The 27,623-nt window shown below is 43.4% G+C and overlaps 1 protein-coding gene across 1 annotated transcript; it reads left to right on the top strand.

Annotated features, from left to right (window-relative positions):
* Window positions 1-228: 228 nt before the first annotated feature.
* On the top strand, window positions 229-27,234 carry PANX1 (pannexin 1). Its single transcript, XM_064441359.1, has 5 exons — window positions 229-521; window positions 10,631-10,770; window positions 20,079-20,302; window positions 21,312-21,982; window positions 24,017-27,234. Exons 1-5 carry the CDS (start codon window positions 341-343, stop codon window positions 24,100-24,102), a joined length of 1,302 nt encoding a protein of 433 aa, XP_064297429.1. The 5' UTR covers window positions 229-340; the 3' UTR covers window positions 24,103-27,234.
* The last annotated feature ends 389 nt before the right edge of the window (window positions 27,235-27,623 follow it).

The raw sequence follows: 27,623 nt of genomic DNA, 5'->3' as shown, positions 1-27,623 counted from the left end.
CCCAGAGGCGGCGGGCGCAGACGGCACTACAAGAAGTCTCCATCCTTGGGGACACCCCCGGGCGCCCGGCGCGGCCCAGAGCCCCCTCCTCCGGGCGGGGGGGGGGAGGGTGCACGACCCCACCTCCTGCTCTCCCGCTCCGTGCTGGGAGGGGGGAGAGGCCCAGCCCCCGCCCCCGCCCCGCACAGCCCCCACGCCCCGCCGGGCGGGCGGAGCCGCGCGGGGCCGGGCCGGGCTGCGGGGGCGCTGCTGAGCCGCGCCGGGCGGAGCCGAGCCGAGCCGAGCCCAGCCCAACCGAGCTGAGCTCAGCCGAGCCGAGCTCAGCGGAGCCGGGCCCGCCATGGCCATCGCGCACATCGCCACTGAGTACGTGTTCTCCGACTTCTTGCTGAAGGAGCCGCCGGAGACGCGGTACAAGGGGCTGCGGCTGGAGCTGGCGCTGGACAAGATCGTCACTTGCATCGTCGTGGGGCTGCCGCTGCTCCTCATCTCCCTCGCTTTCGCCCAGGAGGTCTCCATCGGTAACCGGCCGCCCCGAAGTCGTCCGTGTGTCTCCCCCCGGCGCCTCCCGCGGCGGACAAAGGGCTCGGCGGGGCGGGGGCGGGAGCGGTGCGGAGCTCCGGCGGGGGGGGGGGGGCAGCGCTCCGTGGGGGCTCAGCTGGGAGCTGCCCGGAGGGGTTTCCACTCGGGGGTAGGGAGAAAGGCGCCTTGGGGCCGCGGGGGGGGGGCGCAGGAGGGAGAGCAGCTTCCCCGGAGAGCATCCCTGGCAGCAGGCGGGGCCGCCGTGCAATCTTGCCCAGGTATGCTGGGCATCCTGGCTGGCCTTCCCGCTCTTGCCCACGCCTCCTTGGGATATTCCCTAACCGCTGTCATTCTCTCAATGTCAGTCTCAACCTTCTGAGCAAGAGCCCTCCCAGCTCAGCTGCTGCATCTTCTCCTGTGGGTGTGATTTAAGGAGAGCAGTGGAGCCATGCCGCTGCTCTTTTGTTTCCCAACGCCTTGAGCATGAGCGACCTGCCGAGCTCTGCCTCAAAAACCGCCCGTGTGTGGCGATTCCCGGCGCCTGGAGTGTTCTGCAGTAAGATCTCGCTATCATTCAGCAGGTGTCAGGGATCTGTGACAAGGAAAGGGGCTCTCGGACCTCAGCATTTGGACTGTGGGTGGCTCAGTTGCATATTGAGGCTGGTCACCCGCTCCTCGGATGCGAGGCAGGATGGGCAGTGGAAGTGCTCTCCAAAGCTTTCCCCTGCTTTGCTTTTGCAGCTCTTCCAGTTCAACTTCTGGTGTGACGCAGTAGGTGAAGCTGTGCTTTACCGGAGAAGGGCCAAGTTCCCTAATTATTTTGCTATCTTCTTTTTTCCCCATCCCCAAGTTACAGCAGTGCTTGTGCAGCAGTCTAGTAGTCAGCCCCTCTCAGAGTCTGAAACGGTGAGGAGACTTTTAAATCCAAAAACAAGGACTTGTAACTCGGGGGCTCACTTATAAAATCTGTGTGCTTATAAGAATTGTTCTGCATTTAAATAGCACTATGTGAATGAGGGTTTCAAAGATAAATAAGCAGGACTGACCATTTTGAGACAGGAGTGAATCACAGGACTTCAACCCTTTCAGAAACAGTTTGATTTACTGCATGTACCTGTTTATTGGCATTCAGTATTGTATACCTGAGATACATCACCTATAGGTTTGAGTCAAGTGAATGTCAAGAGAGTGGAAGCTGGAATGGGACTGTGAATTAGTGGTGAATCTGTGCAAAAACGTCATGCATAGCATTAATCAGATAGCAGACTGCTTAAGAGAGAAGGTGCCCCAGACTGCTGTATTCACATCTAGCTACACACCTATTGCAGCAGATGTGGTTTTGACCCAAAGCGCTGTGGCCTGCAATACTCGTGCAGAGGAGTCAAGGGCGATGGGGCTGGGAATACCAAGACCAGATCCAAGCCCTGTGGCAGCTCTGGTCAATCAGAGCCTGGATGGATACAGCAGTATTTCTGTCATCTAACCTGCTGCTTTTTGTTTTAGATCTACTGATATGTGCACATTGCTTCCTCTTAAAGCAATGAAAAAGAGGGCTTGCACTTACTAGCTTGTATATGGGCCCCTTAGTACTTCTTCCTTCTGCTTCTCCTCTAAAAGTGCTGGATCCAGTTTGAAACAGCATCTGTGTATCAAGGTCTCTTTTATGAGCTCTACCAGGAGTATTTCTTTCATTTTTCTTCTTTACATAAAGCTCCAACATGCAGTTGAATTGCAGTGTCTGGTAAAGTGTGCCTTTCTTTTGGATGACTTAAGTTCTCATCTTTGCTAATCAAACATCTGGGCCTCAGTGCATGCTATATATAACATATTTAAGTACTAAACTAATTCAAACTGAATCAGTGACTGCAGTAGATTCATAAAGCAAGAACTAGAATGCATGCTACATCTTGCATGTGCTTTATTTTGGTATGATCCTGAGACCTTTTAGAAGAAATCATGTGGTTTAAAACCAAGCTTTTTTATTTGAAAAACAAATATGAAAATAACTATGAGAAATATGCCAGGCCCCCGGCATGAGTAAAACTACACCACGTGGTTTGAATACAGAAAGTGATACTATATCAGCTGTGCTGCTGTTATGGCTGTCACCTATTTGCTGCACAGTCCTGCAGTTAGCAGGCTGGCAGTTTATGGGAGATCCTGATTTCCTGTTTTCATTAGGGCTTTTGGGGGGATAGAAAGGGTCTTGGGGGCTGGATATGCCTGGTTCTGTGAGCACTAATGTTCAGCCAGTGATATCAGATAGAAAGCAAGTATTGTTTTCAAACACTTCCTGTTACAATTGTGCCTGGAAAAAGCTCAGGAGTGCTAAACGGAGAGAAAATGGTAGGGTCCCTTTTTGGACTGAAGAGGAACAACACGGAATCAGAAGTGGTTGTGAAAGTGGTAGGTGAGTCACAACATGGAAATATTTCTGCCTCCAGGTATGAAAATTGAACACTGTTTCCAAAAATGAATGGGAAGATCCTATTTCTGTTGGGAAAATTGCATTCTTCCCACCTGAAATTCTCTTGGCTCCTTGGGCTGTCACCTTCCTTCCCTTCCCACTCTGCTTTGCTGGTTCATTGCAGCGCGGTGTCAGATAACTGCAGTTTTCCTCCTACATGCGGTTGCTTTAATTGTGCAAAATTATGAAGATGTTTATGAAGGCCATGGAGGTTTTCTGAAGCTGCCAAATAACTTTTACTTTTGATAAAAGTTTCAGGAAATAAATGATATTCCAGTTGGGTATCACAGAGGATTTGTCTGCAGGAGGCATGGAAAACACAGCTGCTGTGCTCAGCCAGCGATCACTGCTGAAACTCTCGGGGTTAGTGTCTGCAACACAGCTCGGCATCCTTCAGAGGCAAGAGGACAACTAATCTAAGTTTCTTCTTGGTTATATTCTTGGTTATTCATGGTCAGCTGCAGGTTTGTGATGATTTTAGGCTGGTTCTGATAGTGCTTAGCTGTGATTGAGCTGTTCTCTGCCAGCCCTGGGAAGTTTTGCTGCTTGAAATCCTGCACCTGTTATCTCTTTACAGCTAGACCTTGCTATATGTATTTTTTTTATCATTTTATACTGGGAAGTTGAAAATGGAAATAACAACAGGTTTGTGAGGATTTGAACAGTGTTGTGTATGGTTCTATTACTTATATTATGGCCTTGTTTTATTTCCCAGTATTACTTAGCAGTTCTTAGGGTAAAGGTAGTACAGTAAGAGAAACCATACAAATAAGGCTATATCACCCATCCCTCTTAGAAAAAGGGAAAAAAAAAAAAAAGATAGGGGCACCCTCAGCACTGTATGAACCACAGAATCAGTAGAAGTTTATCTGTGTCATTTTTCCATAACCATGTTTTTAATAAAAGTAGCTTTGAGCCAGGATTGAGGTTCCAGTTTTTAAAGTCTGTGTGTATATATTATGAGATATGCTTTCTTATCATAAACAGCTGAAAACATAAATATTTTTTACCAAGACACTGCTTGTTGCAGGATACTGGACCCCTAAGCAGGTACAGACAGTTGAGCAGAGATGAAATCAAAACAAGCTGCTTAATTTTTGCGGAGGCTTGTTTCCAAGTTAGTTCTGGGAAATAGTGGCTGCCTTGGGCTGCAGCTGAAAGAACAGCAGATGTGAGACCTGTCCAGTCGACATTAAGTATTTGCATCTTTTCCCATAGGAAGGGAACAGGGAATTGCTCATACATGCTTGAGCCCAGCGGCTGCTTGTCACCAAATGGTATTGTTTGACCTTCTCTATACCGCAGGCTTTCCGGCACCGCTGTGCAGCGGGCAGCGTGTGCCAGCTGCATTTACCACGGCTTCGCGTGGGAGGTGATGGCTGGGAAGGGAGACGGTGACAAAGGGAGAGAGCTGGAGTGGGAAGAAGGCAATCATGTGGTGGTGACCAACAGTCCTTACTACAGGCTAGGTCTGGGCACTGGCTGTATATGGCTCAGACGTTGCTAGTATAGAATCATGGAATGATGGAATGGTTTGGGTTGGAAGGGACCTTCAAAGATCTTGTAGTTCCAACCCCCTGCCATGGGCAGGGACACCTTCCACTAGATCAGGTTGCTCAAATCTCTATCCAGCCTGGCCTTGAACACTTCCAGGGAGGGGGCATCCAGAACTTCTCGGGGCAACCTGTTCCAGTATCTCACCACCCTCACAGTAAAGAATTTCTTCCTAATATCTAATCTAAATCTACCCTTTCTCAGTTTAAAATTGTTACCCCTTGTCCTATCAGTACACTCCCTGATAAAGATGAATTAATTAATCTTGTTTTAGCATCTCTGTTTATTTTGTGATATTACAAATCACCTTGGAAACCAGAAACCATCATGTGTTAAGTAAAGACACCTAAGAAACTTGGGTGTAATCAACGTGAAGGTCTGGGTAGTGCTATTGGCTTGTCAGTTGTGGCAGGATGGTGGGTTAGGAAGTGCCTGATCATGGACCAACCCACAGCATCTGCATGAATCTGTCAAAATGAAGATTTGCTGCACTAAAAAAGTCTTATTTCCCTCTGATGGTCTCTGATGCATCTTACCTCCTTGCTAGAGGGTGCACGAAGATGGGAAAGTAGAGTCTTGCCCTATGTTCTACACACCATGGGGTTAATGTCCCCATTGACTACTTTGGGCTTTCCCAGTGGTGACAATCCTCCCCTGCCCTGCTCAATTTCCACCTAATTCCTGGGAGGGCTTTTCCCCAATTTGTTTGTTTTAGTTCCCACCCTGAGCGGGCTGCCTGTGGGATTGGAGGTGCTTTGGCCAGCAGAAAACACAGGGCGAAGGGTGTTAGTGGGGAACTCTGGGTGCTGCACCCCAATAGCTTCTGTGGGTGCCACGGGGGCAGCAGTACCTACCTGCAGCATACCTTATTTTACATCCAGCTGGGCCCATATCTCTCTGTACAGGTTAATCATGTTTCTCAGTCATGAGAATCAAATGGGGGAATAAAACCCAATTGTGAGACTAAATAATAACAAATATACCAAGAAATAGTTTTAACTCTTGGATAATGGGCTTTTCCTCTCCTGCTACGCTGTTGCTGGCCCTCCCTGCTGATGTCCCTCTCCCTTCGCATTCACAAGTTGCTGGGGAGGCTTTTGGGAAATAATCCTGTCTTGTGACTTCCGCAAGGCTGGGGGCTAAAGTTAAGTTGGGTGTAATTAGGCCAAAGACTATTACTATGGCAGCTGCTAGCTGAGAGCTTGAAAAGCATCTCCAAGGTCTGCTGAAGCAGGCAGTGTGCTAATAGTTGATGTTTGCACATATTACATGGTACTCTGAAAAACGGGGCATTAATGACAGGATAGGATCAGTCTGGAGCAGCCAGACAAGCTGAGAACTTCAAAGCATCTTTCGTTAGGGGTGCAGACCCTGGAGAACAGCACGTATGATGTGCTGCTCTTTGGCATATAAGGAGTACTCAGTAAATAGCAGAAATTACCAGCATCAGGAACAGGCCTGCCTGGGGAGCCAGGACAAACTTGTAAAAACACTTTAATGTCAAGTCTAAATTGTCTTTGGGTGAACAACTTTAGCTGTTGGTGAAGAGATTTTTTTCCATTTAACTTCTACAGAGCCTACAAACGTAGGTTTACATTTCCTACAGAAATGATGGTAGGCTGCTTTTGGTGCCAGAATTAATTTTAAAAGCATCATGGCCCTCTGGTGTTGCCTGAGATTTGGGGTACCATCAACCTCGGCAGTGGAGCCAGATGGTCATCGCCACTGTCTTGAGATGTTTCTTCTTCAGGTGAAGGGAAACTTTTTTTTTGTTTTCCTTAAATCTCACTGGTGGGAATTTCATTTACAAGATTTTTTCCTGTGAATCAAAAACCCTATTCCTCTGAAGGCAATGCTTGATAAATATCCAGCTGTTTTCCCGCTGCATGATTTTGAGACTTCTCTGAGGGATAACTGGCAGCCCCATGGAGAGGGAAAGATACTTGCTGGCTTCTCTGACCCACTCCATTTAAACATTGCATCACCTGAGCTTTACACTCTGCTACTACTCCATTGCCAAAGTAAACCTCAGGAAACAGGTTTTCTCCAGTGCACCCATTTGTGCCTCTCCATACCTCCTTCTTAAACATAGTGTTTATTCTGTTTCACCCAACCTGCAATTTTGGTCCATGAGAAGCATCCATAAATCTCATAATATCACTCCTTCTGGTCTGCTCTTAATGCATGTTTGCACACCCACACATACAGTTGCTTCTTCTTTGGCATGCATTGAGACATCTTTTTTCATATTTTAAAGTCTCTTTTAATGTTGGGGTGGAGGATGCGCATTGGATGGTGCCTGGCAGTCTGTATATTGTGTATGTGTGCCTTGATTTTCTTGTTTGTGGGTTTTTCTTTAGTGACTGCTAGTGTGGATAATTCTTGCTAGATAAAATCAGGTGTTTGGGTAGTGTGGCTAGTTCATTTTTCCCTGTGGAAAATTATAGTAGTAATTAATGGCTAAGTTTTCATCCAAGCTTATGCAAATCTTTTTCCAGCTATTGCAGTGTATTAGAAACCAAATAATTACTTACTGAAGGTTTAATCCTGTCAACTTCAACCACCTGATCCTGGTTAAGGAAAAATCGTTCAGCGTATGATTAACATTGATTTGTGAAGTACTCTCTGTTAGTTGTTGTTTCTTAATTAGATGTTTAAGTCAGAAAAGGGGTGTTAAGCCACTGGGGAGGAAACCAGTCCAGCTTGCTGGGTTTATGCTCTATCTGGTAAGGGATGCAGCCAGAGGATGCTGAGCCCTCTGCTTGTCCCACCTTGTGCCCCAGCAAAGCAGCTGGGTACTGAACAGGGACTCTCTCCTTCAGACTTGAGGTTTTCCTTGGGATTCTGGGAGTTTATTTTTGTAGGTAGGCTTCTTTTTTGGAAGGCATCTACAGGGGCACTAGGGTGGGAATCGCAGAAGTGACTTGTATCTTGCTCATTTAGCATCAATACCAAAATTTCTACTTCCGTTCGGGCAAAATGAGCTGGAGTAGGCCCACTGCTTGTATCTCAACCCTGAGAAGTCCCAGCTGGGATTGGGGCATCTTCTTTTAGATACCTGATGACAGATCCTTCCTAAAAGAGCTTGCAAGACGTAGGCAAAGTCAGTGAAAAGGTGTTACCAGGGCACAGGATCTCCACCTGTGGGCAGCCCCATGCCAGTTTTTACAGTGCTGTATAGTAGCTGCAGAGAAGCCAGTTGCAGAAGAAAAGGATTTTCCTGGTACAGACATGGAGGAGATAGCTGGGGGCTTGTTGGCAGAGCATGCATGAAGACATGCCGCAGCTGGGTGGGGTGACAGCTCAGCCTTGCTGCTTGGTGGCTGTGGTGACTTGGGCTTTACTCTTCAATCGGTTGCATACCTGCAAGTAATTCCTGCCATCAGTGACCAACTCCATCTGATAATCTTAATTCACTTGCAAAAGTGAGTTTTTATCATACATACACACCTGTTGCTGCCTTAAGTTTCTGCAGCTCTTTTGGGTGGTCTCTCTTTAGGGCAACCACAGTAAGTAACATTTTTTTAATCCTTATTTGTATGCAAAAGTATAAGTCAAATCCCCATCGCTCCCCCTCCGAAGTTGATGTAATACCAGGGAATGTTTTAAAAAAAAATGCATTGCCAAGTGTAATGATAACTTGGCCAAAGACTGTTGTGGCAACTGCTTAATGAATACAGTAGTTTATTTTTCCTCATCTTCTCACTGTCTATTTTATCTCCCTGTTGTTATGGGCTTGGCTGATGCTTGTCTTTCCCCTTCTATTACTTGTGGGAGCAAAGGAAGAGGAATGGTTTCATGTCATGAGAGGCTGTTCCTTTGATACAAGAAAACTATTAGGCTTTCATAAACTAGACATGTTCATGTATGTGTGCACAGTGGGTCTGTGGAAGGTGTTTGGCCCTTTGCCTAATTTCTCCTCTAATAGAAATTACAGATATTCTTTTTAACTTCCTCCAGAATAGCCCAACATAAAGTAAATTATCTATATAGATTTATTACCATTACTTCTTTGGAGGGGGGAAGGAAGAAACCACGGAAAATTGTGACCGTTTTCAGATGCATTTAATAATCTGTGTTCTGTGTAGATTATGCACAAAACCAACCTCTCCATTTAAGCCTTAACATTACCACGGTTAGTGAAGAGTTGTGATTTACATTAACAAGGGTTTAAAACCAAGACTGCAAAAAGCTAATTAAAAAGCAGTGCAATAACCTGAGCATCCTCAGCTTCTGCTTGATGTCAAGTTCTATCTGCTTGGCTCCCAAGTCAAGTTGTCAAAGGTTTCCAACATCCCTGCTGAAACCCCGGGGGTAAGAAGAGCCAGGTTCACTGCTCTGCTGCCCCACTGGCATTGCTGTAGCTATTCTGGTATGCAGTTGTGCACGTAACTGTTTGGAGAAGGAGACTGACTGTCTTTTTCCTCACGAATTTAAACACTTCACCTTCAGTGTTTTCCCACCTGTTAGCAAGAATGAACACATGGAATGTGTTTCTTGTTGCAGACCCACAGTTATCAATAGGACAAAGCATCTTTCTGAACACTCCTATTGCTCACCCTTTGAGAGGGTTGTTTGTTTGCTGCTTCACACTGGGCATAGCCAGCAGCAGATTTGTTAAGTGATGAGAGCAGAGCATAAATGGTCCCTATCCAGTGGAGAACAGACACTCCAATTGCCTGCTCTCTCTTTTTTTTCCTGCAGTGTATTATTTCTTGAGCTTCCACAGCTAATGGAAATTCTCTAGAGAGCAGAAATTCCCAAAGCTTTGGGAGAGAGCAAGTGCTTGTCTGGTGCCAACTTTGCTAAATCATGTGAGCTCTCGTTTGATAAACAGTAATTTGTTTTCCATAAGGGAGGCTTGTGAGAGGTCAAACCATGTATTTATGATACTAGCCTTAGAAATAATTATAATAGTGACTCATAAGGAAAGGCTTTTATTCATAATGCTCCTTGACTATGCTATGTTGTTGAAAGGCTATACAAGTTACAAGGCAAAGGTGTTCGACTCCTTTTACAAAGGTTACAAAGGAAGTTTTTCTCTAAAAGCTAAACCAGCAAAAAGGCATGAATGATACAATCTTATACAAAATACTTTTTCCCCTGTAAAGCACACAGCGATGCCATTAGCACTACTTTTGATTAGCATATTATGAAAAAAAAAAGTAGCAATATTTTGTCCCTCTTGCTATTTTGATATCGGTGTTGTGTTGGAGGAAGTGTTGGAGGTTGCTCGTGGAAGAGGGATGTTCATGGAAGAGCCATCTCCACTTTGTGTAATCATTTGGTGAAACAGCTAACCTGTTTCAAATTTAGGAAATGTTGAAACACTGGAAATGTGTGGGGTTTTTTTGCTTTCACTACCAAAGCTTCAGAAAGAAAATCAAAACCCCTTGTCGTGTTTTAGTAGCTTTCATCCAAGGAGCCACTGATAATCCACATCCAAAAACCACTCTTTGTCATTGAGGTGTGCTGCAGAAAGACTCAACTGGTGCCTGTAGAGCAGGATATTACTAAAAGCTCATGTGCAGTCTCAGAGGCAGATGAAACAGCAGTACCAAACTGAGCCAAACTTGCACTTTCATCACTGTAAGGGCTGCAGGAATGGTGTCTGGGTCTTGTTTCAATAAGTGTGTAAGTGGTAGGTTGTGCATTTGGGAAACACAGCAGCATGACGGTATGTGATGGTAGATGTTTCCTTGGGAAACCAGACTTATCTGATCACACTTTATATCTGCTGGTTCCCGTTTGGCCAACCTGAATCAAGTGCAAGCAAGAGAGACAGGTCTTGGAGGTCATGTTTCCCCCAAAAACTTAAGAAAATTGGCCTAAAAGACAGGTGCTTCTAATACACTGTCTCAACTCTTAGGAGACATCAGAGAATCCCTGTGGGAGATTAACTGTTTGAGTGCAGTGGGAATTCTGTGACTCTCCTCCTGCAGAGCTACTGTGTCTCATTTGTTTGCTTAACCTAATAGCTTTGGATACCACGAAATCCCAAGTGTAAGCTCTTCTTCCTAAACTTGATTTCTTTTTTTTTTTTCCTAATCTTCTGAGGACATGATAACTTTTGCTTTGTTTTCCCAGGTGCTCAGATTAGCTGTTTTGCACCCAGCTCCTTCTCCTGGCGACAGGCTGCTTACGTGGAGTCCTACTGCTGGGCGGCTGTGCAGCAGAAGCAACCATCCCAGAGCAACTTAGAAAATATTCCCCTGTGGCTGCATAAAGTATGTACAAATCTGCAGAAATTATCCCCATGTAGAAGCCTGCCTTTGCCTTGCTTTTCTTGCTGCTCTCCTCTGTTATAGTCTTTGGCTTTGACTTAACTCTCTATTTTTAAAGAGAATGTTTTCTTTCCTTTATTTCCAAAGAGGGTAGTACTAGAGAAGGTATTTTCTGCTTTTAAATAAAGGGTCTGTTGTACTATAACAACAAATAACACCAGTTATCTGATACAAGAGGAATGTTAATGTTGCTGTGTTGCCCTGGAGCTGAGTGCCTCACCTGGCTTTAGCCAGGAACTATTTTAAAATCAGGATACAAGACAGAACAACTGCCCTAAAGCTTGTATCAAAAGATTACTTTAGGAAAACAGGATAGTAAAAATATTTCGGTTTTTTATTGTATTGCACTTGGCCAATTTTGCATGGAGAGGAAATCACGGCAGATAGGCATTTTGGGAGAGATGAAATTCATTGCTGGTACCAACAGGTTTCCCATGTCTTCAGTGTGCTCTTCTGAGCTTCCAGAGGCAGAAGATTTGCTCCCTTGCAAACTGTGAGCTGGCTTTCACTGCTCCAGGTAAAGCATCATCATACTGAATGCACAGTGAGAGGCTTATTTTATGGTTAAAAAAATGCAGTAGGTACTAAGATACTTGAGCTGTCTCAAAACAGTTAGCTGAGCTTTGGCAGGAGTTACAAACTCTGAGTAAATGCCATGCCAGTGCCTCAAGCTGACTCAACACAAGAGGCAGCATCACCCTGCTTGGGCAGTGCTGATACCAAAGAAAGAAATGTTGTTGGAGTGCTGCAGATTTAGGGTGTTGTGTGCTGCCTTCCCCAGCCCTTTTACTACTTGCCCCAGCAAATAAGCCCCCTGGCACCTGGGAGCAGAGGAGAACCTGGTATTAGAGGGAGCTCAGGTCTGGGACCTGCAGCATCTGTATTTCTGAGTTTTGCTGGTGTATCCCATATCCTCAGCTTTTATTATTCAGTCAGCTTGTGGTATCTCCTCTGAAAGACTATTCAGGGCTGTCTTTGATTCACTTGCTGACTCAAATCACTAACAGTAAGTATTTACTGCTGCCTTCTCCAGTTAGCTCCACTCATAACCTTGAGCCAACAGTCTTGCGTTTCATGAATATTAAAGCCAGACTTGTTGGTTTCTAGCCTGAACTCTTCCATGCTCAGTTAGTGCTCCACTCCACTTCAGCCAGACCTTCTACAGAGGCCAGTCGAAGCTGCTGGGACATTTCGCAATGCAGGCAGCTTGCATGCGTGGAAACTCCACCTGCAAACCTGGATACGTTGCTGCCCTTTTCTCTTGAGGGAATAAGTTCTTCTTACCCTGTTTCTTTATGTTGAGTTTTATGCCATAGTCACCTGCTGATAGCTGTAAGTCTCCTAGTTTGCCAGCCATGACTAATAGCTTAAGTAGTCATGCTTTTATGATGCAACCCATGTTAATTTGCTGACTGGTGCTGTCTCAGGAACTGATACAGGGCCCTTCTTCCCACAGTTCCTCTATGATAGCTTAATGGCATGTGATATTTCCTTGTAAATGCCCTGCAGACTGGCTGCAAGAAGTGTGTCTGAACAGTTGAGTCAGAGCTTGTAGCAAAGGCTGCGTGCCTCGTCTTAACCTCCTAAATCCATGCTTAAGTTTCCTGCCCTTCCACTGAGCTGGGCACTAGGAGCTGCAGATGCTGTTTGGAGGCCAGATTAATTAATATCCTTCTGCTGGTTGTTCATCAACTTCCATGTTAACAAGTTTCCAGGACAAGGAGCGGTGTTACAGCTATTAACACTGACCATTGGTTCCCACTGTGGTGGGAACACCTGAAGGTGTTTCGCTGCTGTTTGCAGGTGGGGCCAACAGCTGTTGGCTGCACTGCTGGGTCCCTTGCCATGGGGGCTGATTGCTTCTGCAGGAACCAGGCTTCGTTGTCTCTCTGTTCAGGCTGTGTGCTGCAAGGTACGTACAACCTCATTGCTCTGCAGGTTTTGGCTAGATAACAGTTTTTAAAATGGGCAGAGCAGAGCCTTTGTGTGAGCACACTGAAGTTAATGAGACAAGGGAGCCTTCCTGAGCTCAGGTGAGAGAAGACCTGACTCTGTAGTGCAGAGGCAGTGATGCATGTAGAGGGACAGCAGGGATCGTTAGGCCCAGTTTTTCTTAAGACAGCATTTGAGGCTTTTTTTCCTGCTTTCTGAGCAGCAGTACATTTATTTGCAAAGCATCTCAGGCGCTTTCTTACACTGTGACTTAGTATCTCACTATATTGGCATGCTAGGATGCTCCATAAGAAATGCTTAAGTTGGCATTAGGTTATGATTTTGGGGGGATTGAAGTTGTAGGCCCCAGTTCCTGATTGAAATGGATGGATTTCCTTATGGCATGTTTCCCATGCTCTGTCAGAAGTGCTGACAAAGATTTGTATCCTAGGACAGTGGTATAGAGTGGAAGTAGGACTGTGTAGCTCTTGGTGAAAAAGCCAACTTGAAGCAACTTGCCCTGGTTTTGTTCTAGGCATCTGTTTGCTCTGAAGGATTATCAAATCCAGGTTGCATTACAGAAGAACTGAAACCTTCCAATTTCCCTCCTATTTCTGAGTACAAGTTTGCACTGGGACTTTTGGTTTTTTGATCAAGTACAGTGTATGTTTAATTTTGGGCAACCCCAGAAGTTTGAGCACCTTTGCCTGTTGTCCTTTCTGCTCTGGGAAATCTCTCCCAACACTTGAATTTCTCAGTTTGGAAACTTTTTTTGGAGTGGAGAGGAGGAGCGTGCTTCAACTTTCTGGGTTCCCCGCCTCTCTAGTGGTCTTTGCACTCTGAGAGGGTGCCCAGGGCCTCGCTCCTTGGGGAACAGGATTTCTGAAATTTCCAGTGATCCTGGAATAACTCTTCACACCCTTAGCAGAAAGCAAAGTGAGTTGTGTACTCAAGTGCACAATTCAAAAAACAAACTACCTGCAGATAGATAAATGGAAAGAAACGACATTGGTATGTCCTGCATATATTCTTAGTTTAATGCTAAGATTTCCTCTTTGTCAGTGAAAAAGCTAACAAAATGCTTATATGGTTGAGTCCTCTGACAAGACTTGTCTTCAAGTTTGTCATTGATGAAACGTAGTCTGGTTGGGCTTTGCTCTTCTGTTGTCTCTGTTTTCTTCTGGGGTTTTCCATTCAGGCTTAATTCCTTCAAGAGGTTTCTTGTATCTGAAGTGTCAGATCAAAGATATTGGTTTCTAAAGATGAGTGGGAAAGAGAGGCAAACAGTGCTGCTGTGGGATGGAAGTGTCATATATGTGCTTACTCTGTGCAGACAGTTTGCTGCTTGTCCCTAAAGATGAGTGTTCCACCTGACCACTTATTTTGACAAAAACTTAGCTTGATCCTTAACTGGAATAGAAACAGTCTTTTGGCCATTGTGAGTGGGCAGTTCTTGCAGTCCACTGGAAGAAGAGACTGCACTGCAAAGCCTTTTTAATCCATAGTGCAGAGAAATTTTTTAAGCTGTATCAAACCAAAGTAACAGGTGGGGTAAAAAAGGTCACATATGGTTTGAGATTCACTTTCAGATCTGGAGGCAGGATAATTTCTCAACTACATGGCAACCTTCAGAATGATGAGTCATTTATAGCTCACGTTTCTGCTCTGAAAACCAATGAAACATCTCCCGTCAACAAAAACAGGAATAGGATCATATCCAGAGGGAGCTTAATACCTTTGCTTCTGGAAACATGTCATTGCTGTCATTAGCCTGTTTGGGGGCTGGTGCCTTTGCTTAGGCTCTTCATGGTGCCGTATAGAAATTTGGAACTGAAGTAGTAGTTACATGATCTTACTTTGTAATGAGAAACATTTTCATCCCGAGTGAAGACACTTCAGTGCTTCCTTCTTTGTTGACTACTGTATGCCACTGAATTTTTTATCTGAATGTAGATGTTTACAAATTCTGATAAGATGGAGTTGTTTTGGAAAATACACATTCAGTTTGTGCTAGTAATCTTCATGAGGGAAGCAAATGCAGGGGCTTGAATAAATGTTCATGACTTCCAAAGAGTTCAGTGTGTTAAATAGCTTTCTAGAGTTTGGATTGCATGCATGCAGGTTATTTTTCTGGTCCTCTTTTCATCTTTGACTGCCCTATGGGATGGTTTTGGCTGGGATAGTTATTTTCTTCACTGTAGCTGGTATACTGTATTTTGGATTTTAGTATGAGAATGTTTTTCATTCTATTATTGTTGTTATTATTATTATTACTACTATTACTGGTTTGTTGCTTGTTGTTTGTTTTTTTTTTTTTTTTAATTATTGGACTGTTCTTATCTCAACCCACGTGCTTTCTTGCTTTTGCTCTTCTGACTCTCTCCCCCATCCCACTGGGGTGGGGAGAGTGAGCGCGCGGCTTTGCGGTGCTTAGTTGCTGACTGAGGCTAAACCATGACAGGAGTACAGCCGTGAGATACAGAGAAGCACTAATTCTACAGTTCCCATTTCAGTTACTTGTTGCAGAGCAGTGGTGTTGAACACCCACATCTTTAGCCTGGAGGAAGGAATCCTTCTCTGCACAGACTTCTGCTCAGATAAGGCGTGGATCTCAGTGCCTCATCAATACTTGTTAACATGGGCTTCAGCAGTTTCTCATGTTGAGTTGTCAGACATACCCTGCTGAGGAATCAGGTGCTCTTGGCTCTCAGGAGTAAGAGTATAGCCTGTAACGCCTGTCAAGCGAAATGACCTGCAGGAGTATAGAACAAGGGGCAGTTGACCTCTTGGATTCCTAGTGCTCTGTTTCCTTGGGAGCTTGCTGTCCCACCCAGTGTGCCATCAGACTAAGGGACAAGTGAACCTGCTACTATCATCTTTAGCTTTCAGGACCTCAGCAATACTTAGCAGAAAACATACAGGGGACTCTAGTTTGAGTCCCTGGTACGTATGCTACTAGTTTGTCTGTCTCATGCTGAATACTAATCTTACCTAGATACCTATGCCTAGTACCTTCCAAAAACTTGGATTAGCCTAGCTGAAGCTTTGCTATTCTGTTTTTGAGTGGGAGACTCATTGGGTCTTTGTCCTTTTCTCCTTGTAGCTGGGTGGAAATGAAGACATCCAGGTTGAAGCATGGTATTATAGCCCTGAATGGATTTTCACTAATAAAGTTCAGAAAGAAGCATTTTGCACCGTAGGATTTTCTATCTGTTCTAATATATCTGTTCTAATCTGCTTTCAGAGGACCTTTCTTCAGTTACGTAGTCTCACACCATCTTAAATCCAACATTATGAACTTGCTCTTGAAAAAGAACTTGATAACTAGACAGCAAAGGAAAAACTGAGTTTTACTTGTAGGGCAGTATCTTCCTCTGGCTTATCTTTGACAGTATAGTTCTTGAAGTCAGTGACACTTCCCATTTAACTTAAATACTACTAACTATCCAAGACTGAAGTAGCATTTCCTCCTTGTGTATGTGGTGCCTTGGAAGTAAATACATAAACAATAAAAGAAAGGCGCATGGCACATGCTCATCTGTGTATGAATACCATGGAGTCCTCTTCTTAGAATGGGAAATCATTATGTGTGACTGTAAAATGTAGTCAGATGAGCTGGATAATCCGAGTCTATTGCTCAGAAACCTAGGACTCATGCCAGATGACTTTGCATTTTCACTTCTGCCTGTTGGTTCAAGGCCTTAAATTTTAGTGATTCAGAACAATCTGCTAGTTATCTAAGCCTACTGTTAACAAATAGAACAAGCGTATCTTTCATTTTTAAAAAAGCCAGAATCCGAGAAGGATGGAGTCGTGCATCAAGTGCTGTGGAAGGGCTGACAAATACAGGCTTTTGTTTCCAAACAAAAAGAGCTGGACTAATGGTCACGCTGCTGCTCTGGTTTTGAGACCATTCAGAAAAGAGCTGCATAGTGTTTTCTCATGCTGCTATAAGCTACAGCTTTGGGAGTGATGAGAGCTTGGTGAGGGCAAGCCCAGTAAACCCATGGCAAATGTGCCTTTGCCCCAGAGTTGTGATGCTGCTGGGTGAAAAGGCAGTGGTAAAGGAGTCGGGGAGAGGAGAAAGGTGGAAGGAAAGATGGCAGAGTCTGGTCTTCATAAGACAATGGTCTTTAATGAGGCAGGGGAGGTGGCTGGGATTGGAGGAGGTCTGGGGCAGAGCAACAGGGCTGATGCTAATGTGCTACACAAATGCAGAACATGCCCACAGAGTCTTTTTCTAGGTATAAAGGAAGAGATGGGGACTGGGACAACGGAGTTTTTGGGCTGTGACTTCAGTGTGTCAACTTGTCTCTTGCCACATGTCTTGTAGGCCTCAGGGTAAAGAGATCTGAAGGATTAATTGGATACTGCTGGTGGTGTTTCCAGTTTTGAGGGTCAGAAAGGGAATTAATAAATCCTCTGACGCCTGTAAAATTTCAAATGAGTGAGTAGTAAAGCCAAATGGTATAAACCAACGTAAGAATCTTTGGCCGCTCCTTACTAAATCAGATGTTTCTTTGTTGATCTTTCTGATCCTGGCATCAGTGGAAAGGTGCTAAGAGGTGTATGACACAGAAGGATGTGAGGTCAAACAGGCTTTGCCGCAATCTTGTACAAGCTGGCATTTGTTAAGGCCTATGGAAAAGGTGTTGCAGCAGCTTAGAGGAGCTTAGATAAATTTAAGCTGTGTTTGTAGATAGGTAATTTCTGCATAGTACAGAATTCGGAGGACTGAAAGGGCGTGGCTGTGAAACATAAAGCTTTGGGTAGACCAAGGCATCCAGGACTTTGACCTGAGAGACTCAGTGGCATTGTCCACGGAGATAAATACGAAGGGCAGGTTCTTGAGCTGTTGGGTTTGAATTGATGAGATGTCTATGAAAACACATGGGACATACCAGAGCTGTATATCTCAATTGGAAAGGATAGATCTGGAAAAAACCCAGATAATGTGAGGTTTGCTGCTGTGTAGAAAGAGGGAAGAGAGGAGGTAGCAAAGGCGGAGCTCTGCACAGTTTCTACAGACTGCTGGGGGTAGAGGAAAGATCATATCAAGGGTGCAGCAAGTAGAGCTGAGAGCTGGGAGGTGACAGCCATTAAGGGAGTGTGTTTGAGAGAATCGACTTGCTCAATTTGGTCAAAAGCAGTTAGCAGTTCAGAGGGAAGAGCATCACCCATACTGAAGGGATGTCTTGGCAGCTGGCGTAGGTAAGAGTTCTGGAAGGAAGGAATTCCTGGTGGTGACTATAGACAATCCATTTGGTGAGCATGGTTTAGTGGTGCAGAAGTTAGATTTGGTGGCACAAGAGCAGTCCCCAGCAATTCCAGGAGATCAGAAGGAATCCCCTGGATCCCTCTGGCTTGTGAAGTCAGTCCCCCACAGTTGAGAGGGGACAGGCCACAGCTATGACACAGCAACAGGGGTTGACGCTTGTTCCTTGCTGGTGAGGAAGAGCTACCTCTAGTGGGATGTACGGTATAATTACAGTCAACTCTGTTAACTAGGTTTATGAAACAATCTTGTTACTGGTTAGCCCATTCCTGCAGGATTTGTTTCAGTTTTAAAGGTGAGCCTTTCTTGAAGTTTTCTTCCTTGAGGACTTACCTAGAGATTGAAGTGATTTTGGCCAAGTTTGGTTGTGTTGCTACTGAGCAGAAATGGTTAAAGTATGAAATTATAAGAAGGGTTGCAAGGGAAAGCTGACATTTAAATACAGCATTCTCTGTCTTCTGTAGCTATTTAGTGCTTTTCATGGCTGTCTTACTGTGTGTTCGCAAATTTCTGCTGTGACTCCTATGTAGAGAATGTGCACATCCAGAATTATGGTTTGTATCACATCAATTACTGATGCAGTTCCTTTAAGAAATCAGATTTTTTATTATGTGTTAATACGTCATATGCATTCCTAGTATTAAAAATAATGTAGGATTTGCTTTAATGGTAGGTGACCTTTAGAAGCAGCTTTCCAAATGAAATGTTCAATAACATCAAATTATTTATTTTGTGCATACAAAACTTAAGTCTCCCTTCATTAATGCAAACACAGGTTAACATGTTAATATTGGGTCCAAACTGTCATCTTGTTCAATACCTACAGATGTAAGTGGAGCTGTTCCACTTGCATTGATTAATGACTTCAGTCCAAGTTTCCTCTAAAATTCTCCATTGGGTTTTTCGAAGAATGTGCACGTGTGCATGGCTGTAACATTTAAGATGCTTTAAATCTGTTTCAAGTTTGTTCACCACAACTAATTTAAACTTCCATAGGAACTGATGCTGGATTTAAGTGTGCTTACTATCAGAAGTTGAATGTAATGAGTTAGAGATCAGCCAAATTTGCAGTACATTTTGTTAACTAGTTGCTTGTCTAACTAGATCTTACATCGTGTGTCTGTAAGGGTAATGTTATGTATGAATGTACACCTTGAATATAATGTCACAGTAGATAGAAAATGCATTCTTTCCAGCAGCAGAGGGAATCAGAGATTAAATCTCATCGTGAAAAAATCCTACTCGTCGATGACTAGAAGATGGATGGAAAGGGTTCAAGCTGTTGTGTTTTATACCTGCTTCAGCCCTTTCCCTAAGCAACTGGGCCTGTGTAAGGACTCACTCCTCAGCGCTGCATTAATACCAGACCATCCTGATGTCACGTGTTGGTTTCCATTTAGGAGTTATCTAAAAATATTTAAATACCCTTAAATATTACATCCCTTACAGTCTCTGTATGTCAGGTACTCTGAACACATGTGTGTCTTTGCAGGCAGATGCAGTGCTATAAAAGGTCTATTCATTAACCTCCTGACAACTAATGGAGAGCAGGAGAGATTTTGCTGGTGTTTGGAACATTTTAGTTGCTATAACCAGTGTTGACATATTTGGGAGGGAAAGTAATATGACACTATCCTCTTCTTCCACTCAGCCACTCAGATAGCTGCTTTGGTTGCCTTTGCCATTTGTTGTTCCCCAGGTTAATGCTGCTTCTCTCAATTCCAGCTCCAGCAGTACGGTTTTGAATATGCAATGAAAATGTTATCAGGATCCTGGTAACTTTAGCCCGCTTTTGTTTTGTTGCTGTTGTTGCAAAGCTCGAAGCAGTAGCAAGGTTACTGGGGCTGTCTGAAAAGAGAATTTGCTTCCCTGCATATCCCCAATAACCACAAAAGTGGGTTTTCCTAAAAGCCAGATTTATAAATAAAATTATATGGAATTTAATAGGCTTATAGGGAACCTAACAGTCTATAGGGAACAACGGTGACTGGCAGCACATTTTATATACAGGTAGAGCCTAATCTGAATTTTTTTCTTCCTTCAGTTCTTCCCATACATCCTTCTGCTCGTCGCTATCCTGCTGTATCTACCATGTTTGTTCTGGCGCTTCACTGCAGCACCTCACCTTTCTTCAGACCTGAAATTTATTATGGAAGAACTTGACAAAGCCTATAACAGGGCAATCAAAGCTGCTAATAGCATCCGCAGTGGAGACCCCAAGGACCCTACTGACCTGGTTCCAGCTGTTAATGAGAACTTCACACAGAGGTAAGATGCTGGGTCTTGGCTTTCTTTGCTCTTTTCCTTAAGCTGTTGACAGTTGTGACACCTGCACTCTCTTACAAATTTATTGCAAAGGTTTGAATGGTGACCTGACACACTTTTAAATTCGGTTAAAAAAAAGAAGACATGGAAATCATTATTGTGGGCACTTGGAGCTGGAACTTATAACTTTCTTTTTTTGAAGAAAACGTTTGATGAGCTCTTCAGATTACTAATTACCTGAGATGTCCTGATTACTTTAGTTTTAGTAGGTGTTAATTAGTTTTACCCACCACAGCATAAGAAAATGGTGGTGGCTACAGTCTTCATTTCTCAATGTTCTTGACAGTTGCTTGCATGCTGTGAGCAAAGCCTGTTACTTGTCTTCTCCTGTCCTTTCAGATCTAGGTCTGCAAAGCTTCTGTTTAAAGAAAAACCCAATAAAAACCAAACGCCAAACCCAACAAAAACAAAAGCCCTTTCTCTCATCAAATTGGTGCACTGTTCTAAACAGATCCAGTTTCTGCTTCATCTAGGTCAGGGTGACTTTCTCCTTGCACATGAGGTTACAAACAATGCAATGGGGATTTAGGTCTGTTCTTTAAAATGCAGAGCTAGGTCTTGACAACTAAAAATCCTTCCAGTGTGCTGTTACTGAACAAATCATTGGGAAGTCTGCTTTTCCTCATGGATTTGCTTACTATACCTGTTTTGTATTGGAAAATAACAACTTTTTTTTTTTGCTGCAAGGGCAATACTTTTTTTTCCATTTTCCAGTGTTTGAGCTCTTTTGTCTCTTGAGTGGCTTTTCTGTATTTAAGCGTCAATATTCCTCATTTATCTGCTATTCTGTTGATTTTCTATTCCCTTCAGTAAAACTACCCTTAATTTACCCCAGTAATAGCAAGTCCAATCTTGTGTCTATTTTAGAGTACTAAGTTTCTTTGAAATTTGTGGTAGGTGAGTGCTGCAGCATCTGCTTTATGTGATTTGGGGTTTATTTTTTCTCTTTCAGTTTGTGGGAAATATCTGAAAGCTACTTTAAATACCCAATTGTGGAGCAGTACCTGAAGACAAAGAAGAATTCCAAATGCCTAATAATGAAATACATTATCTGCCGTTTAGTCACTCTAGTAATTATTTTCATTGCATGCCTCTACCTGGGCTACTACATTAGCCTCTCATCTTTGAGTGATGAGTTTCTCTGCACTATCAAAACTGGGATCTTAAAGAATGACACAACTGTTCCAGAAGTGGTTCAGTGCAAGCTTATTGCTGTTGGTGTCTTCAAGGTACTCAGCTATATTAACCTGCTGGTCTATCTTCTAGTGATGCCGCCAGTAGTGTATGCAATGTTTGTTCCGTGGAGATGGAATTCAGGTATTCTCAAAGTGTATGAAATCCTGCCAACTTTTGATGTTCTGAAACTCAAGTCAAAGTGTTTTGATGACTTAAGCCTTTACCTCCTCTTTCTTGAGGAAAACGTGAGTGAACTTAAATCATTTAAATGCCTCAAAGTGCTGGAGAATATTGCAGCTTCTGAGAAGTTTGATGTCATGCAACTTTTGGTTAACCTTGGTACTATTAAGACAGATACTGTGGATGGGAAGCCAGGGACAGCTGTGTTGAAGAAACCTGTAGAAACAACTACAGAAGACCCGGAAAATAACGCAACAGAGCTACAAGGTAAGGTAACCTGCTCTTTCTTTAAAAATAAGTGAAGGAATAAACACCACAACAGCACCACATCCAAACCTGCTGGTACAGAAAGATAAGGAATCCATTAAGTCAAAACTTCTTTCATGCAAAACAAACCACATTTCATCTAGATGTGTATTCCTACCAAAAACATTTAATATATTCTACAAGAAAATGGACCTGCTTAGACCTTGCTATGTTGTCTGCAGTATAACTGCTATAACTTCACATATGTGCCAGAAGATTGTGATGTTGGAAGTCAGTAGCACAGGCTAGACACTGAAGTGTCTTAAGTTGGTGGTCCTTGCTGACGCCTCTGCTCCAGCAGTAAGAGGCTTCAGCTGTCTGAACTTGAACTCCTGAAGACCACATGCACAGTAGAAGAGCACTAGATTGGTCTACAGCAGGTTGTGCTTGAAGGAGCTCCAGTGAGAAAGCAGTGATTTCAGGACATTTGTTTTTCAGAGATTAGCTCAAGAGTGTAGTAACTGCTGCTTCTGCTTTTCATTCAGGCTTTGGCAGAAATCTCAGATGAATGTAAAAATAAGTCTGATGCTCAGAAATGCTGCAGGTGGAGGAACAGAAAATGACAGAAGAAGGGAAGTGGGACTGGGACAGTGAATATGCTCCTGTTCCTTCTTAGACAGAGAGAAAGGAAGATTGACTGTGAAATCATTTTTGCCAAAATGGTCTGAATTGATCTGGATTGGTGCACCTGTTCTCTGAATATTCCCATCAGTTCCTGGACATGGTTGGCTCTGAGGAATTGCTGTTATATGAGATGTAGTCTTAGATTCTGTGCCAAAAAAAAGTGGTATATCTTAAATGATTCCAATTCCCTCCTCAAGCACAGAATTAGAGAAAAGAAGCCAAATATCCAGGGAGAGGCATAAAGGGATGGAAAAGCTTCCTTCCCATTTGATGTGGGCGTGGCTGCTGTCATCGCTGTCCCCAAGAAGCAGCAGGACACCAGTGCCTACATTCCCTGAGTGAAGTAGTTGAGACTCTGTGAGCTGCCTCTTCACAAAGTCCTTCACTCATGGAAGTGAAGATGCTTTAAAACTTTTAGCAGCTGACCTGATTAGGCAAGCACAATGCTGAGGGCAAGTTAAAGAACTGTTTCAAAGGCAGGAAAAAAATTAAATCTACTTCCTCTTCAGAAAGCTATGTCCTTCAGAAAGCTCAATAAAAAAGAAGTAGCAGCAACCAGAGGGTAACTGTTCCTCTGTACTTTGGTCAAGCAGTTCTGGTAGGCTGAGGTTTGGGGGAAAAGTCAATTTATACAACAAGGGAATTCAGAACAAACAAGCAGAATTATTTTCAAACTAGAAGAAGCACTTCTGGCAGCCAGCTCTAGTACAGTGGTTTGGAGTAATTCTGACAGAAAATAGTTTTGCTCTTAAATGTGTCCCTTTTTGAAATGACAGGTGGGTGGGTTTTGGTAGGAGAATTTAAGAGCCCAACGTGGAGGTCTGTGCTCAAGGAGCTGAAAAAAACTAATAGAAAATTTGACTAACTTTCATCTGAAAGCAGAACTTTTGAGACTGTTTTCATCTCACAAAAACACTTCAATGACTTGTTTTCCTCCAGAGCAGAACAAACTCATGCTTGAAGCTCTGTTAAAATGCACTGCAGAAAGAAACTGGCGTTTCATGACGAGCTCCAGCTGGTGCAGCCCTCTCCTCCTGCCTGGGTGCAGCTGCAGACTTCACTGCCCATCAGCAAAGCTTCGCCCGTGTCTCATTGTCTTTTCTTCTGTCTCTAGTGGCATCAGCATGTTTTAATTAGTAACCATGTTAACAAACCAGGGGCAGATGCTGACTCTGGACTGTAAGGGCAGGAGAGGCTGCAGGGCATCCTGCTGCTGGGTGCTGCATCGGGACTGGAGGCTGCTCAGCTCCTCCAGCACAGCACAGGATGGCCAGACTTGCAGCACTGTCTTGGTGGCAGTTCCTTTGTAAACAAGAATATGTCGAGTGGTTTGACGGCCTTTTCACTTCTAAAGGTTTACTTTCTCTTTAGTTTTGACAGACCATGATGCAAGTGGCAGTGCGAGTCAGGGAGAAGATAAAAAACTTCGCCAAAGACTTATAGATTCTTCATGCTGATGCTTCCCTGCTGCAGCAGACAGGAGCTTCATACTGCAGCAGGGCTTCTCCTCTGCCTTCACTGAGGTCAACGCAAGGTGCTGCTCTTCAAATGCAACTATCTCAATAGCCTGACAATTCTGCAGAGGCCAAACTGGTTTACAGACTACTTGTATTATCATCAGCGATCATGTACCTGAAAAAGCTTGTTGTAGACTTTCATTATTTATTAACAAAAAAAAACCCACAAGGAACAGCAAGAACAAAACATTTCTATCGTGAGTAACACATGCCATGCATTGGATGCAATCAAAGCTGGCAGCAGCAAAGAGCTAGCACTATACTATACAGGGATGGGAAACATAACCCATGGGTAACATAAAGAGATGGCCATGTTGCATTCTGAAGTGTTGCTCTGCTGGGAGCGGCCATCTCAGTTCTGGGGTTTAAGTGAGGCATCTTGGCATTCTCCCCTGGAGGAGTGTGTTGGGGTGGGTGGGTGTTGGTTTTTTTAATGAGTCTGGTTAATCTGTATCAGGTCGTGGCTGGCCACTGATATTGGCTGTGTCTTCACAGGAAAGATATGTTCAGCCTGATGTGTCTTGGTTAGACATCTCAACATTGATGTCTGGGGTTAATTACTTGGCACTAGTGGAACAGAAACTACAAACAGGCTTAGTATAAGGGGGTACTGTAAATGTTAAGGAATTTGGATTTTCTATGTATTCATAAATTAATAATGTCTTAACACTTCTTTTTACAAAATGTAATGATATGTAAGCTAAATGTTAGTTTAATTTTTATTTCTCAACTGTTTTGGTCTTGGACTAACAAATCCGCCTTGGAGTTTGGACTGAAAATCAGTGACGTTTTTGTAATAGTTTGTAGAAGTTGTATTGTAGTGTTTGCATGTGTGGCATTTGTTTCAAGATGTTTGTAGCATCAAATGCAATATTAGTTGCACTGTTTTCTAAACCCCACTTGAGAAGACAGTCTTATTTGTATTACAGTAGCACCTGAGTGCCTCGGCAGAGCCAAGCACCGAATAGCCAAAGTGAGGTAGATATAAACACCGTGAAAGGTTGTTCCCCTCACACACCCCGTGACATAGTTTTAATTAAAGATAAGATGCTGAAGTGGATTAGAACCAACAAAAGAAAGGGGAGCATTTGTAAATTGGAAAACTGTCCTGGTTTGTTATTGGACTGTTGTGGGAGAGTAGCATTCAGCTTTAATGTCGTCCCTCCTGCCCAGGAGCTCTACCTTCAACGAACATTAAAATGACCTTTGTCTTGACTTTCAGATAGAAGGTGAGGTGGGTGGGGGTTTAAGCACCCCAATGGCAGTGTGTATCTTTCACAAACATTATATGCTCACTTGTTTTTCCATATTGTCAATATAACTGAAATGTTTTGCTTGTCACCTCTTCTAAGTTGTCTTTTTAGACAAAGTAGGGCCTCTGTGATAGGTAGGTAGGACTTCCATTTTCCTATTCTTCTGTGTCACCCACTGTTGTGTTCTTGACTGTTAGCATTCTCCATATGGCTGAGGATGAGGGGGGAAAAAAGAAGTCATTGGTGTTACCATCTTTGCACAGAACTGTTTATGTGCTGCAGCAGATTTCAAAGAGATAGTGCACCTACTTGAATTTGTCACGTGTTGTTAAACAAGTGGATCCCGAAGTGCTGCCATACTATACTTTGGGCTAGTATTACAAGAACTCTTCAGTTATTACATGGCTTTCAGCTAAGACAAGCCTTATTTAAAAGAAAGTCTTTAAAGCCATAGTATTATGCTACCTCTGCATAGGACAGTAGCACAGCTGCAGTCCTAACATCTGTTGCGTTACCAGCAAGAAACAGGGTTTGTGTTGGATACTGGTGATCCAAACGGCTCAATTTTACTGCCAAACTTCTCCCAGCAAACCTACAACCCCTCTGACCTTTTCTAGATTGTTTCTGTCTGGCTGTGATGATGTGTTGCTGATGGCCCTTTATCTGTGGGTACTGCAGATGCACTTTGTGCATTGTGTTTCGAACAAGGAGCTATAGTGCAATACTAAGATTTTGTGATGTGGATGTGTTTGAACTGTTTGATGTAAGTAGAGTTCCCAGTCTTTAAAACTCAAAGTTCCTGAAAGCAACACGTTCATGTTTCATGTTGGATCTGAACCCAACTTTTTACTAATTCCCCTTCTGTATTTAAAAATATGACCTGATGCAGTAAATGTCTCGTATTCTAAAGTGCTCAACAAAATATGTATCAATTCTTCTTAGTTATTTAAATAAAATCAATTTTGTGAACTACGGCAGCGTAAGTGACTGAAGGTTCTAGGAGCAGTTGCATGTCGCCATCTGAAAATCTGTAGTGCAATACATGAGGTTTGGTGCTAAACCCTGAGGAAACTTTTTGGAAAGTAGTTAAAATTGTGCTCTTTTAACTTTTGTTAATTGTGTTTCTTTTATTTTTTTATCATAAAATCGTAACAGGAACATGAATTAGTTAAAAAAAATCTATTTAATCTTTAAAAACTGTTGAGAAAACATCAGCACATGATAAATGGCCTATTTTGTGAGTCACTATCTAAAAATTGGCCACAGTCTCAGCACGTTTGAGCTCTTCAGCTGTATCTTGCTGTTTTAAGATGTGTTTCTGCAACTGCCCAGCTCAGTTCTACTTATATTTTAGTGGCCCTGCTCCTGATGTATTTTGCCATTTTCAAAAGATGGGTTAAATTCTAATTTAAGGAAGAGAGTTCATCTTCAGCCTCTTCATCACTACACTCACTCTAGAAAAAGCTACATCCACCTGTCTTTTTTCAAATACCACAGAAAGTAAAATGGCAATGTTAAGATTCAGGTTTAGCCCATGCCTTACTTTGTCTGACCCTTCTCTCTCCATCACTTGAGTGTTTGTAGTTGTCCAAATGCAGGAGAGTTGCAGCTGGCTCCTCTGCATGCTCTTTGCCTTCTAACACTGTTCAATGGCTCTTACCTACCTTGTGAGATTTAAAACTTGTGATATAAACTGCATTACACAGAGAGAGTAAAAATATTCCAGTAGAAGATGGGCTGACTCTAAAAGCAGCTGTACCCCACTGCTTTTCCTCCTCTGGATGTTGTCAGTCCCTTTCAGAATAAAGAGTATATTTTAGGTCCGTGTTTTGTTTCTCTTACTGGGAGTGGTGGGTGGTTGTTTTTTAGTAGGAGTTTTGATGACAAGTGTAGTGCCCAAGCCTAGGGCCCCATTTAATGTGCCTATGAGCAAAGGATGTTCTGGCTGCACTTTGTGAACATGAAGTTAGAAATCAGGTGGTGAGTGGTTTTCTGAAGATGGAGGTGGTAACAGAGTTTTAACCCCCACCTCCACCACCACCACCCTCTATGGTGGCTTCTGTCTGTCTGAGTTAAAGCTTTCTAAGCCACTTGGTGGAAGGGTTGGACTAGATGGTCCCTGAGGTCCCTTCCAACCTGGGATTCTGTGAAATCTTTATTTTTCAATAATGAGTGTCATGTTGCTGATATGAACAATCAAAATTATAC

The sequence above is a fragment of the Phalacrocorax carbo genome, chromosome 1 (assembly GCF_963921805.1).
Source record: "Phalacrocorax carbo chromosome 1, bPhaCar2.1, whole genome shotgun sequence".
Classification (NCBI taxonomy): domain Eukaryota; kingdom Metazoa; phylum Chordata; class Aves; order Suliformes; family Phalacrocoracidae; genus Phalacrocorax; species Phalacrocorax carbo.
The sequence above is the reverse complement of the archived record's forward strand: the minus strand, read 5'-3'. Positions and strand labels throughout refer to the sequence as shown.